Genomic DNA, 14,051 nt, shown 5'->3' with positions numbered 1-14,051 from the left:
CAGCAGAACTTTTGAAAAACTTCCATAGATGCAGGTAAAACAATATATCGAATAGCCTTTTTATATAGAAAATGTGTTTATATCCAAATCAATAAATTGATACTCAACTCTTATTGAGTGGCTATTCACTGCCAAAAATATAGCATTCTGGCTGTCTTTTCTCAGATTATTCTTTCCTATTATGGTTTTATATGCTATTACTATAGCATATAGAGAGAAATAGGATTGCTGAAATTAAGAATTAATGGATGTTAATGCAGATTGCATATTCAAAAGCTAAGTCTAATTTATTTCTCTTACTTCCTTTTGAAAAAATAGGCACTGCTGTCCCATATTGCACTCTTTGTTAGCCTACAAATGCCTGAATATTTATACATAAAATGATTTGTATAGCCATTTCGTGTCTCGATTTAAGAAAAATAACTTAAAACGGAGCATCACTTCTTTAAGAAGCATTATTTGATAATTCAGCTGTCATAGCATGCTGGTTTGGGCTAGGATAGAGTTAATTTTCTTCATAGCAGCTAATATGAGGCTGTGTTTTGGATTTGTGCTGAAAACAGTGTTGATCACACAAAGATGTTTTAGTTATTGCAGCACTTAGGCAGAGTCAAGGACTTTTCTGCTCCTTACACCACCTCACCAGCAAGTAGGCTGGGGATGCACAAGATGTTGGGAGGGGATACATCTGGAACAGCTGACCAAAGGGATATTCCATACTGTATGACATCATGCTTTGCATATAAAGCTGGGGGAAGAAGAAGGAATGGAAGACATTTGGGGTGATGATGTTTGTCTTCCCCAGTAACAATTAGGTGTGATAAGAGTCCTGCTTTCCTGAGGATGGCTCTAAATATCTGGCTGCTTATGGGGATTAGTGGATGGATTTCTTGTTTTGCTGTGTTTGTGCACATGGTGTTTGCTTTACTTGTTAAACTTTTTATCCCAACCCACCAGTTTGCTCACATATTCTTTCAATTTTGTCCATCATCCACTGGGGGGTGGGGTGTGAGGAAGTCATTGTGTTGGGCTATGCTGCCTACTGTAGTTAAACCATGACACATGGATCAAATACAAATAACACTTTTGCTAACAAAAAGGTAGTTCTGTGTAATTGGTTAACAAGTTTTGCTGAACATGATATGGACTATTACAGAATCTGTAAATTACCATTGGTACCATATTACTTTAACAACTATATATGAAACTTCCCAAAGCTGAGAAAATATGGAAGAACAAAAGCTACTGCTGACACTACGTATTTATCTATAACTTTGGAATGTTTTATTTATTTTCTGACTCTGGTAGTTTCTGGTTTTGTAGTCATAGGCATCTAGAATTCTAGTCTCATAACAACATAAGCAGACGTGATTCCCAACAGTATGTTCATTGCTAATCTCTCATAGTGCAGAAAGCTATGGTCTTAGAATCACAGAATCTCTTGGTTGGAAAAGACCTGTGAAATCACTGAGACCAACCACTCCTGTCCACTACTAAATCATATACAAATCATTTCATCTACCCATCTTTTAAACATCTCCGGAAATGGTGACTCAACCACCTCCCTGGGAAGCCTGTTCCAGTGCTTGGTAACCTTTTTGGTGAAGGAATTTTTCCTGCTGTCCGATCTGTACCTCCTCTGGTGTCCTCTGGAAGTCCAAGATGGCAGTTCTGCTGACCCCCATCGTTACTTCTCCTAGAACTGAGGATTCTATTATCTCATGATCGCTGTGCCCCAGGTGTACTCCAAGCATCACGTCTCCCACAAGACATTCTCTGTTCACAACAGGTCCAGTGGGGCACCTTCCCTGGTTGATTCACTCATCAGTTGTGTCAGGAAGTTGTCTTCCATGCACTCCAGGAACCTCCTAGACTGCTTCCTTTCTGCTATATTATACTTCCAGCAGACACTTGGTAAGTTGAAGTCTCCCTCCTGAACAAGGGCTAGCGATCATTAGACTTCTCCTAGTTGCTTGTAAAATATCTCATTAGCTTCTTCTTCCTGGCTAGGTGGTCTGTAGCAGACTTCTACTACACTATTTGCCTTATCGGGTGTTCCAGTGATTTTTACCCATAGACACTCAACCCTATCAGCACCATGATTGAGCTCAAGGCAATCAATACACTCTGTAACATAGAGGGCTACCCCACTGCCTCTCTTTCTTTGCCTATCTTGCCTGAAGATTTTAGAGCCAACCATGGCAGCACTCCAGTCATGCAAGTTGTTCCACCACATTTCCATGATGGCAATTATATCACAGTTTTCTTGCCATAAAATGACTTCTGGTTCCTCCTGTTTGTTGCCTATGCGGCGTGCATTGGTGTAGATGCCCTGCAGTTGGGCTCTTGATCCTCTTACGTTCCTGAGTAGAATAGTCTCAATGCCTAAGTGACTACTCGTTGTAGTTCCTAACCCGTCCATAACCTTTGTATCTTTGCTGCCACTTGAAGTACTATCCTCCACTTCCTCTAACTAGCACCCCATTCCTGAAATGCTAGAGTGCCATTCCCAGGCTTTTTTTCCATCAAGCCTGGTTTTGTCCCCTTCCCCCTTCGTATGTAGTTTAAAGCTCTACTGAGAGTCCCGCTAGCTTCTTGGTAAGCATTGCCCCTTTAAGACAAGAGTACTTCATCCTTTGCCAGCAAGCCTGGTGTTTTGCAGGCTAACCCATGGTCAAAAACCCCAAAGTTTTGTTCCTCACACCAGATTCAGAGCCAGGTATTTATTTCCTGCTTTTCCTACTCCTTCCTTCATCATTCCCTGCAATAGCAACAACAGAAGAGAACACTACCTGTGCACCCGATCCCATCACCATTCATCCCGTGGCCCTGAAGCCCCTTTTAATTGCCTTCAGATTTCTTTTTGGGTTTTCATTACTGCCTACTTAGAAAATCAGTAGTGGATAATAGTCCACAGGCCTGACCAGAGTTGGAGGTTTTCTCTAGCTGAGGCCCCAGGCAGGCATCAGTCTTTCCTATATAATGGGTCCAGTCTGCGTATCGGGCCTTCTGTTCCCTTCGGAAGGGAACATTGTTTCTTCTTTACAGAAGTTGTTTTGTTGGGTGGCTCAAGCTGTCTCAACCTAGGGAATATTTCTAGGCTGTGAGACCCATCGTTCTCATTAAGGTTTGGCTCTACTTGCAGAGCTTTGTATCTATTGTGCAAGGGAACCTGGGAGGCTGAGGCTGGCACAGGGGAGACACCAGCTGCGCTGGGCAGGAACCTGCTGCCATTCCTCTCCATCTCTTAAATTTCTCTCTTCAGCTGAATGGAGAGAGGATGAGGAGTCTTCTGTTGCACAAGACGTGCCTGCCCGTTAGGTCTGAGACAGGGAGTGCAAGGTATTATTCCAGTGGTCCATCTCCCTCTTACACTCCCTGATGGCTGTCATGCTGCTCATCTCCTCCCTGAGTTCCATCACCAAGTGCAGGAGTTCCTCCACCTGAGCATACTTCCCACAGGTGCATTCCTCACTGGTGTGCTATACCAACGCAAGAGGGGGGCACGTCCTGCAGCCTGGCGTCTGGGTGGCAGCATACATCCATTGGGGTTTTGTCTGGGAGGCTGCATCAGTTACATCTGATACAGAGCTTGGAGAGGCCTTAATTTTCTGCTGAGAGGACATCACAATTCCCTGATACTTCTAGCTAAGGTCCAGCAACCTGCCCACACCCTGCTCTCCCTGCCTGCCTAATTACCTTACAAACTTCCTCACCATGACCTGCTGATGCACCATGCACCTATTTGCCTGCTTATGTTCACCATGCTCCTGAGGATGCTTCCAGGAATGCCTCCTCTGAGTCATTCAGCTACATGTGAGTTGCTGCTTCCCATAGTCATGAGTTGCCTGCCCTTATCTCCCTCTAGGCTTCCCTTGCTCCAGGGACTGCCTGTCCACCTCGATGTCACTAGCACTATCACTATAACCTTGTTGTGTTTGGGAAATTATATCAGCTGAATTACATTGTATGACATGTAATTCTTTTTGTTGTCTTAAAAAATTAACATTTTCACGTTCTTGCTTCAGATATGGATACAGTGGTTATCAATCAAATATCTGCCATGTTGACATCATAGTTTGTTTTAGAAAGAGAATAACTATAGTGTTATAGTAACTACATGATGTTTATATAAGTATGTTTAATTCAGTGTCCTCTTCCAGTTTCAGCTGTAGCTGTTGAGGACACTGTTATCCCACTATTTACAAATGCCCAGTAGGTGTAGGTTACCCATTCCTCAGTTCAGCCAATAGAGCAGAAATGCAAGTTCTCACTGTTCTGCTACACTACAGTCAGCAATGGATTCAAAATATTTAATCAGCAATTAAGTTACATTTGCTGAGTTTGTACTTAAGTGAATCAAGCTGAATTTCGCTGGCTGTAATTTTGTGAAGAATTATCTTCCGTCAGGAATACAGTAACAAGCACCCAGGGATACAAAGTCTTGAATCTCTATCACTGTGTAAAATTATCCTGACTCTTAAGTATCAAGCAGATTTCATCATTTTTCCTGTAAGAATACAGCTGAAAACTTATTATGTTACTTTTCTAAGCTTATGTTTTATTGAATATTGAATAATTTGTCTTACTTGTTTCACCCAGACATTTATAATGGCCCTTTCCCTATTCAGATAAAATAAAATAAACAGAAATAAACCTCAACATTTTGAAGTTCTCACCAGCATCGTGCTCTCAAGTAGTGATGAGCAACTTCTAATAATAAGTTCTTTCTTCCTATAGGATATGTCCCTGTGTATTTTCACTGCTGGGAAAAGTAAAAGCAGTTGATCCAAGACAATGATGATATAGTATTTTTCTAATATTTCACTATGTAAAAACAATAGACTGTTTTACCAACTGTTATATGTATTTTTAGAGACAATGAACTGACTATTTTAATTTGCAGTTGTAATACAAGATCTAGCTTCATCTCTACGTTAAAGGAATACTTATGATCAATCTTTGCACCCTTGCATTAGGTGTAGCTAAAGGATGGTGTGCAGTTCACCATCAGGCTGCACAGTTAAATACCCCAAGCCCAGGTGAAGCCTCACCTGTAAATCCCCCGGATAGCTCCTGTCCAAGGCAACCAAGAGAGCTGGGGACAGTGGGACAGCACATATTATTTTTAGATGTTAGGGCAGATGCTGTATTTTTTTTTTTTACTTTGTTCTGGATAAGGCTGCTTCATAAAGTGAATATATATATATATTATTGATTGTAGGATGGAATGGGAAATTTGAGAGTCACTAAAAATGGAATACGACTTGAAGGAATATCTGAGTTTCTACTTCCACTATATGTGAAAGAAATCCATTCCCGAAAGGTAGGTGGTTTTCATCTTTTTTCCTTAATTTACAACTAATATAAATTAATCTCTTCAGTCTCAGACTACAAAGTTTAATTCTTATACCTTCTAAATTAGCAATCAGTAGAGGTTTTCTTTGAGAATACCTTAACACTGAAAACTTCCTTCATGTCAAAAATTATTTTTTTTTCTTTTCTGAAACCTTGCTCACCTCTTAAAAAGAAATGTCTAATCCTAAAGAAGGAAGATTCAAAGTATGTATATTTTATACTTCAAAAGACCTCAGCACTGGTGATGGAACATTTGACTCCACATTTGATGTGAACTCCAGAAAAACAAGATGGGTTATAAGTGCAAAATGCAGTGAAATAAAGAATGTTTTTGTATATGCTTAAGTTCTTCCTGGTATTTAGCTAGTGTGATTTCCCTTCCCCATTTTTTTCCCCCCTCATTAGGTACAGGCAATCTTCCCAAACTGTGTAATGTCTCTAGGATTTAATTTTTCAAAGCAAACCATTTTTAATTTTGCTTAAATATAATTGTTTCATCATTTAGCAGCAGGTTGTTACAGAGGAAAACATCAAGAAAATCAAGATATGATTCAGAAATTTAGTGTAGCTCATTTTAACTCATTCTTTTTGATTCCGTCATGCTGTTTATATTAACATGGTCAATAAATTAAGAAAATAATTCTGAAATACTGGAAATCTCTTAAGTTCTTTTTATCATGCAAGTGATGATCTATGATCAGAGAGGAACATTACAATAGTTTACAGTCAATCATCCGCAACAATTTTTAGCATGCATACTGCAATAGTTAGCAGGGATGGAAAGTATGCTTAACTTAATTGTCTTTTTGGAAAATTCTCTCTGTTGAAATCTGTCTTCTATGTGTATAAAAAAGAACCTCAAGTACATTCAGAAATGAGATCATGATAGTTTCCCATTTCTTTATTAATTCACTATGGTGTTTATAGATGTGTGAAAGGAAAAGGTAGTCTCTTTGTCTCTTTTTTCTGTGAAACTAAGGTCTTTTAATGTTTGACAGTAGCAATGTTGTCCTAGGTAATGACAAATTCTATATTATTTAACAGTATATTCCCCCACAATGGTGAAGTTTGATGACTTTACTGAACAGATATTTGTTTACTTTCCTACTCACCATACATACAGTGTTACAAAATCCTGTCCATAATGTTTCTTTTGCAATAGTAGCTAAAAATATTAATAACTAGCTAAGATAAATCTATAATCAAACATTTGGTAACAAATTATTTCCAAATAAATTCAAATATCATAGCTTTGATATCGATCAGAATTTTGTTTTGAGGGGAAACAATAGTACAATCAACATATAAGTACAGAAATGACCATTTAAGTACCAAGCACTCCTACCAAGAGTAAACCAATTAAGGATGGATTCTGCCTTTGATTCTAAAATTGGAAAAGCAACTGCAAAAGAGAACTTTACGTATAGGTTTACTTTTTGCTAGAGTATCTTGCCGTGGAAAGGTGTGAACACCTCTAGTTTCTGTTATTGTCTGATATTTTCTTTACAATTTTGAAACTACAGAAAACAACAAATTAACTAGAATAATTTATACTTTATCTATATCTAAGTAGAAAAATCTTCCAAGTGTTCAGTTAGAATCTAATTTCTAGTATGAAAAAAATATATTTAAAATCATCCCTAAAACACAGAACCTCTTTATATGAATATGCCAGTATGTAGACTTTATGAAGTTGGTGTAAAATTTCAAAGCTCTCTTATCTGTCAGGCAGCACTCTTAGAGGCTGTAGAACATTAATCATGGCTTGTGCGTTTTTTCCCAGTTTCATTTTGTGGTTGGATGGTTTATTATTGTTCCATGTCCTGTTGCTGTACGTGAGAGTTTTGATTTGGCATATTTGCTTGTGCATGGCTTCGTGTTGAAGAACATTGGTTCTGTTAAAATAAACACAGAAACTTTGTTTCAAGTAAGAGTAATGAGAGAGTCAAGTAGGGTCCCAATGTCACTCCGACCTGCTAACCAATCTCAGTAAAAAAATGCACCTGTAAGTGTCTACAGTAAAAGGAACAGGATGCAAAAATCTACCAGTAGCCTAAAACAAGGGCACATTATTCCAGTGAGATTCATGAAAAACAGAACTGTCAGTAAGTGCCTTCAAACGAGCGAAGAAAAGAGAGAGCTAATCATTGACTGGACAAAGTATTTCAACTAAAATATTTCTCATGTTGCAGACCTACTTACACCTATTAACTTTAAAACACTTGTTACCTACCTAAAAATGTGGTATACGTATAGATTTGGCTCTCATTTTGCAGCATTTGTGAACTGCATTCACATTCTGGTCTTTTGCCAACTTGCTCAGTAGCTGTAGTTATAAAGCGTCAGTAACTTGTGGTGTATGCAAATGTGAATGTCATGAGGGAATGATGAAAAAAATCCTCTGGAGCTATAGTAAGCTTTATGGTACAGATTTGCAACGTATCTGCATGGTGTTTCTGCAGGTGTGTAACGTCTGCATGTGATATTTGCTGGTTTGTCACTTATAGAGTTGACCTCAGTGCCGTGGAAATCTGGAAGAGAGAGAGATTTCCTGAGCTCTCATTATAGTCAGCTGAAGCGTAATCAATGCAGACAGTGAATTCTGAAAAGCTATCCTGCTACCACCCATTAGACTTTACTTTGGGAGATACAGAGGGGAATGCTTTCCCCTATCTTTGCCATGGAAGCAATAATTATTTAAGTTTGATGTACATGGCAGTTTAAACTCATGGAATCAAAAACTCATTTGAAGCTGATGTCTTTGCAGTCTTTTACATGTGTATGCTTATTTATTTATTTTCTGAAAGGAAACACACCCCCTCTAAAAGAACTCTGACATTGAAGTGACATCATTCTATTAAATCTTGAGATAACTTGTTTTATATTCAATAATAACTTTTTGGAATGGGTTTATTTACTCTGCACTGGTGACATGGTTTGTAGAATGGCCACTGGGGAACCTCCATGTAGGGCTTACAGAGTGTCAATGCTTTCCCATTACTGAGCTCAAAGCAGAGTAAGGTGGGAAGACTGATGATATTAGCAGCAGAGTACAGCAGCAGTCATGCTATATTATGGCTAAGAGCTGTGAGTGTAGTTCTGGAACATATGCTATCTTTTAGTTAGCTAGATCTGGAGCTGATAAAATGTGTTTATTGATAGCACAGGGTTCACCTGTGATTCTGACAGTCAGCTGCTGATAAGAGTCCCGGGCAGTCTGTTGAGTAACTAGGCTGAGCTGAGCAATCCACCGCTGCAACTTAAATGTGAAAGATGGCTGGGTTTGCTAGTTCACATATGCTTACAGATGCTTAATTCACTTCTTTTGCCTGCAGCACACCTGATTTCCTAAGTAAGATAATTTATGCAAGATTAAATGCAGACCTTAAACTGCCTTTATCAGAAGAGAAGTATTGAACTTTGTATATAGATTGAAAATTCACGTTTTGTCATGCGATTTCTTAATTGAAACCCTGGATATTGAAAGTAAATGCTAAAATAGTTTTATTTAAGTCAGTTGCAGAACAAATATGCATGAGTTCTTAAAAACAGAACAAAACTTCTAGTGATATTTTCTCTTGCCAGTATACTGTTTTCTATTGAAAAGTAATAATGGAAAATCCAGGCCTTATTAAACTCAATATTCATTCACATTTTGTCTGTAGAAGTTGTGTAAATGACAAGGCTACTCAGAGGGTGCCACTTCCTTAACTTTGCTACTCTTGCTTTTCCCTTTCTACTCTTTTTCAGTTAATGATATCTGCAGAAGCACAAGTTCCTACCCAAAATCTCATATGTATGCAGAAAAAGATACTTCTCTAATTTCATCAAATGATTTAATTACATGTCAGAACTTAAACTCATACATCAGAACCTGAGCAGATAATGGCTCATCTGAACCTGAACTGACATATTTATATGCCTGAAACAAGGGTACCATATGAATTTAATTTTAAGGAGGATTTCTTTTTGATAGTGGATAGTTTTTGTATACTTTTGATCAAATTACTTGATTGAAGCCAGTAAATTTAATCTAGACAATGTTATGTTTTTTATGTTTATATCATTTGCATTGGTATAATGCAAACAATGCAAACTACATTCTCTGTAGTGTATCATTAATAAGATCTATGACATCAAATAACACATAATGTAATAACCTGAATCATTGCCATATTTCAGTTAATCTGAATTAAATTTCTTCATCATCCTACCACCGCATCCATTCTACTGCATTTGTGAATGGAAACAGACAAGGTACAGTTTTATTAGTTTGTTATATAAAAATAAAAGCAGTTCATGGTGTTTTCTTGAGAACATGTTCTTACCTTCATTGATTTTTTTTCTTTCACACATACAGTACTTAAATGCTGAAGAAAATAAAGTTTTCTCTTTCTTAAAATAAGTAACTTGCTGTACTTTTAACTGTGAGGGATTGTTTTGGGGTTTTATTTACAATTAACAATGTGAAAAAATGCATTCTCTGAACTTAGAGAGCATATGTTTTCGAGAGATATCCTTAGAGAACACAGAATTAAATTAATTAGTTAAAAAAGAAAGTCTAGAAATTAAGAAACACTTAATACATGTAAACTTCTAAGTGAACAAGGAAACCCTGAAAACTCACTGTATATCTTATATTTTAATATATGTGATTGTATGAGAGTTAAGCAATTGTAGGTCGATTCCTTCTCTCCAGATTTTCACTCTGGAGACTGAATATACTTATAAATACTTAAAGACATTTGTTTTGTTTTGTTTTGTTTTGTTTTGTTTTGTTTACAAACGTGAAGCAGTCTTTTCAAAGCAATTCTATAACATATCTCTTTCTTCATTGTCTCTACTTGTATATAATTATAAGCATAGAATGAACATTTGTCAATTCCAGAGAGCACATTGCACATATTTAGTTTTGTGTTTGGATCTTAGATGCCTTCTTGAGAATCTCATATTCTTTTTCTGAGGGAATGCTGTTTCGAACTTTTCTCTCATATAGGATTATAAAGAAGCAGCATAAGAGATCACATCAAACGGCTTTCTCAAATTGAGAAAGGACATCACTGCTTTTGTCCATTGAGACAGTCTTCTCATTATACAAGACCACCACATGAGGTGCTGCTTGCCCTTACTAAACCCTTGCTCACTTTTTCCCAATTGCTTTCTTTTCCTTCGTCATCTTTGTTGTGATTTCCAGGGAGATCTAAATCTGTAATCTTCCTAGGAACTGAAGTGAGACTAAGCTGTAGTTTTCTCCTCTTGCAAAATGGGATTGGGGAGGATAAACATGTTCCCCAGTCATCCCCTGAAACATATTCTAAAATTCAAGGCCAAGTTGTTTGCTATATCCATTCTCTTCTGTGCTCTGTGAGATACCCTACTGCCTTGCAGTAAAACTGCTTTGAGAGTCCTGCAGTCCTACAACTATTGAGGTCTATAGGTACCAGAGAAACTCCAAATACAAGACACCATTGTTCACTTTTTTTTTGTATTACCAAAAATCACGAAGGCACCTAAGAATATCCCACATTTACTTCTCACTGTCAAATGCAAGGCTTGTTTCTGCAGCTACACGTCACAGTCCTCTCAGATAAAATCTGAAATAATCCCCAGTTCATTTTTCTGATACCTGCTTTTCAGCCTTGCCCTTGGGATCACTAATCTGTCACTGAGAATAAAGTCATTATTATGGCATAAAAGACCCCTTAAGTCATTTTGGCTCTCAACATGATGTAGTTCCAATGTACTGAAAGCCCAGTGTCAGTTTATTGGCTTTGAAAAAGATATAAGGTTTTCTTAATCACAAGCTTTGGCAAGATACAAGCCACTCTCATATTTGTTGGTGGCCTCTGTAGGGACTGCCACTCTGAAAATGAGTTGGCTATGTTCACTCTTCACTGACAGCTGATAAGAACTTTCATGATTCATGCCTTTGTCCTTGATTTGCTATACTTTACTGAAACCTCTCTGAGGGTCATACAATTGAACAGTTCTATCTTTTGAACATATAATATTCTCATGTCAACCTGTCCTCCTTTTACTATTACTGTGACTTGTTGTTAAGTCAAGGAACATCTCCACTTTTTATACTGAAAATTTTGAGTTAATATTACCCAAGCTTTTTACTCTGGTTGATTACCACTCATGAGTGAAGTAACGAGTGGCTGTGTCCACCCAATTTTATATAAACCCAAGGAATTTAATTTGATGGGAACTGTTCCTCAGAAGGATGTGAGAAAGTCAATGGAGTACCAACTGTTTTTCTGGTGTTTGTTGTTTTGAATATCATTTGCGGTTTTACTTTCCCAAGTAATTCCGTCATGTAATATAACTGTGTTTCACTGCGGCAAATTTCAGTTAAACCATGTTATGATATTTCAGTTTGATGTTCATCATGTCTCGTGTTTGTTCCTAATACTCATTGATACTGAATTTGGTTTGAGCTATCTTAACTGTATGGGTGTCTTACGCTATGGAATGACTTTTTTTCCCTGAACAAATTTAAAATAATTTAGTTGCAATTAACAAAGGTTAAGCAATTACTTAAGTCCTTTATGTTTAAAATGAAGAAAAATTCTTATTAATATTTCTGTCAGAAATCTGATCTAAAGCAAGAATGTAAAAGCAGATGACTTGCAAAGGTCTTGAAAAGGAGAAAAAATGCGTGTCTTTATCTCTTCATGCAGAAAATTACTCATGTTTCTTAATGGAGAGGGACATTTTTCCTTTGTATCCTGTTTTATAAACTTAAGGTAGATGTTACTTTTTGCTCCTCTGTGGAAACCTTAGAGCAGGAAAAAAAAGTGGGAGTCACGGGAGAAAAACATCCATGTAGGCCATTAAGCACAAAAAAGAAAAAGGATGTAACTTAATTTTATCTCCCCAAAATACTGCTAGTTGGTTAGCCCTGGGTTGAGGGCTGCTGAGATAATTTGAAATGTATTTCTTACCAGTCAAGCTGTGCAATGCCCTCACTTGTAGTCCTTTGGTAGGCAAAACCAGATTTTCCCAAAAAACATTGTAAATACTGTGTTGGTTAAGGAGATCTACTTCATACCCAAAGACTCAGTGTATCAACAGAAAACAATTTAATTTAATAAAATAATTATACATTTAATAAAATTATACATCTAAATCTTTTGGGAGCTATCAGCATGGATTTCTGAAGGAGAGATCATGTATGACCAACCTGATAGTCTTCTATGTCTGTCTTGGTGAATGAGGGCAGCTAATATTTTTAATCTTGCCTTTAGCAAGGCTTCTGACCCAGTTTTCTATCACATAATTTTAGGCAAACTGGTGATGCATATCCAAAGGACTGTGAGGTGGGCTGAAAATTGGCTGACTGCTGGGCTCAAAGGGTTGTGTCAACTGGCATGAAGCTCAGCTGGAAGCCAGTCATTGACAGTGTACTTAAAGGGTCAGTGCTGAGGCCAACATTATTTAATTTCTTCTTTAATGATCAGGTCCTGTACAGTGCACTCTCAGCAAGTTTTCATACGATGTGGAACTAGGAGGAGGAGGCGTGTGCAAACATCCAATTTCTAGAAGTAAATTGGAACAAGAGAAATAATGAAAGCATTGCAGTTTTAACTATTCAGAGTTTTAATTATTTCCAGCTCATTAATAATAACTCTTTTTTCTTTCCCTGTTTCATATCAGATGAATCTCAAAAGTATCAGGGGTAATAATTAAATCAAAACTTCAAAGATGACACTATGAAAATAAATATAAGAAAGAATCTCAAGATGTTCATTCTGAAAGAGAAGTTGGTGACCTAAACTTTGAATGTGTAGTTTCCAGAAGTGCAAGTCGACTTACAAAATTAGTCTTACCCATCAGATAGAGAAAAAAAATATTTCTTATCTTGAGATAAAACAGAATTATTAAAATTTTCTCTTATTTGGTCAGCTTTGTTTTCAGTGTACTTTGTGTCTTCAATGATGTTTCTCAATTGAAATAAAATTTCTAATAAAATTATATAAAGTAGATAAACTATTCCTAATTTGCAAAAATAAAGACTAATAAAATTCAAACCATAAGTCTACTTCTTACTCTAAAGGAGATATAGGTTGTCAAATAGAAGTTCTGAAGCAATTTTTGTTTTAGTGACATCTGTGATAAAGTTATAGAAACTTACTTCCAGAGTTTGATGAGATAGTTTAGAAAAAATAATTCTTCTACACGTTTATGTAATTTATCAGACCTGTATTGTATTAGACTGAGAGCTGTTCTGGGGGCTCTGCCCCCCTCCTCCCGCCCAGTTATTGTTTTCAGCATTTCTGTATTCTATCAGGGAGAAAAAAATTCTGAGCAGGGAAAGAACATTGCACTGTTATTGTTGAGAAATATAATATTTTAGGGGACACAGCACAAAATTTGGGGGTCTTACATGAAAATAGAGAAAATGTACACTATGCATTAAACTTCAAAATGCTTATTTGAAGTTTAAGAGGAAAAAGACATAAGAATTAATCTTGTCTGGAGTTAAATTCACAGAATAAGATAGTTTGACTGTCCCTGATTAGGACACCATTGCTCTCTTACAGGGAAAAATTGCCTGTTACTTCACAGCTTCTGATAGTGGGCTACCACATTCAACTATCATAAGAATTACATTCATAATGCTGTCCATGTCCTGCTTGAAATGAGCTTTATGCATATTCTTGCTATTCAGTAAGAACCAAGTTGGATTT

At 37.0% G+C, this 14,051-nt stretch overlaps 1 protein-coding gene across 1 annotated transcript in view; it reads left to right on the top strand.

Annotated features, from left to right (window-relative positions):
- SGCZ (sarcoglycan zeta) overlaps nt 1-14,051 on the top strand; it is a 413,634-nt gene that overhangs the window by 282,891 nt on the left and 116,692 nt on the right. Inside the window, exon 3 of the mRNA XM_009569840.2 lies at nt 5,225-5,326. Coding sequence (XP_009568135.1) covers nt 5,225-5,326 — 102 coding nt within the window. The remainder of the gene's footprint in view (nt 1-5,224; nt 5,327-14,051) is intronic.

Source organism: Cuculus canorus, chromosome 4 (genome assembly GCF_017976375.1).
Source record: "Cuculus canorus isolate bCucCan1 chromosome 4, bCucCan1.pri, whole genome shotgun sequence".
Classification (NCBI taxonomy): domain Eukaryota; kingdom Metazoa; phylum Chordata; class Aves; order Cuculiformes; family Cuculidae; genus Cuculus; species Cuculus canorus.
Note: the sequence above shows the minus strand (reverse complement) of the source record. Positions and strands in the feature narration are given on the sequence as shown.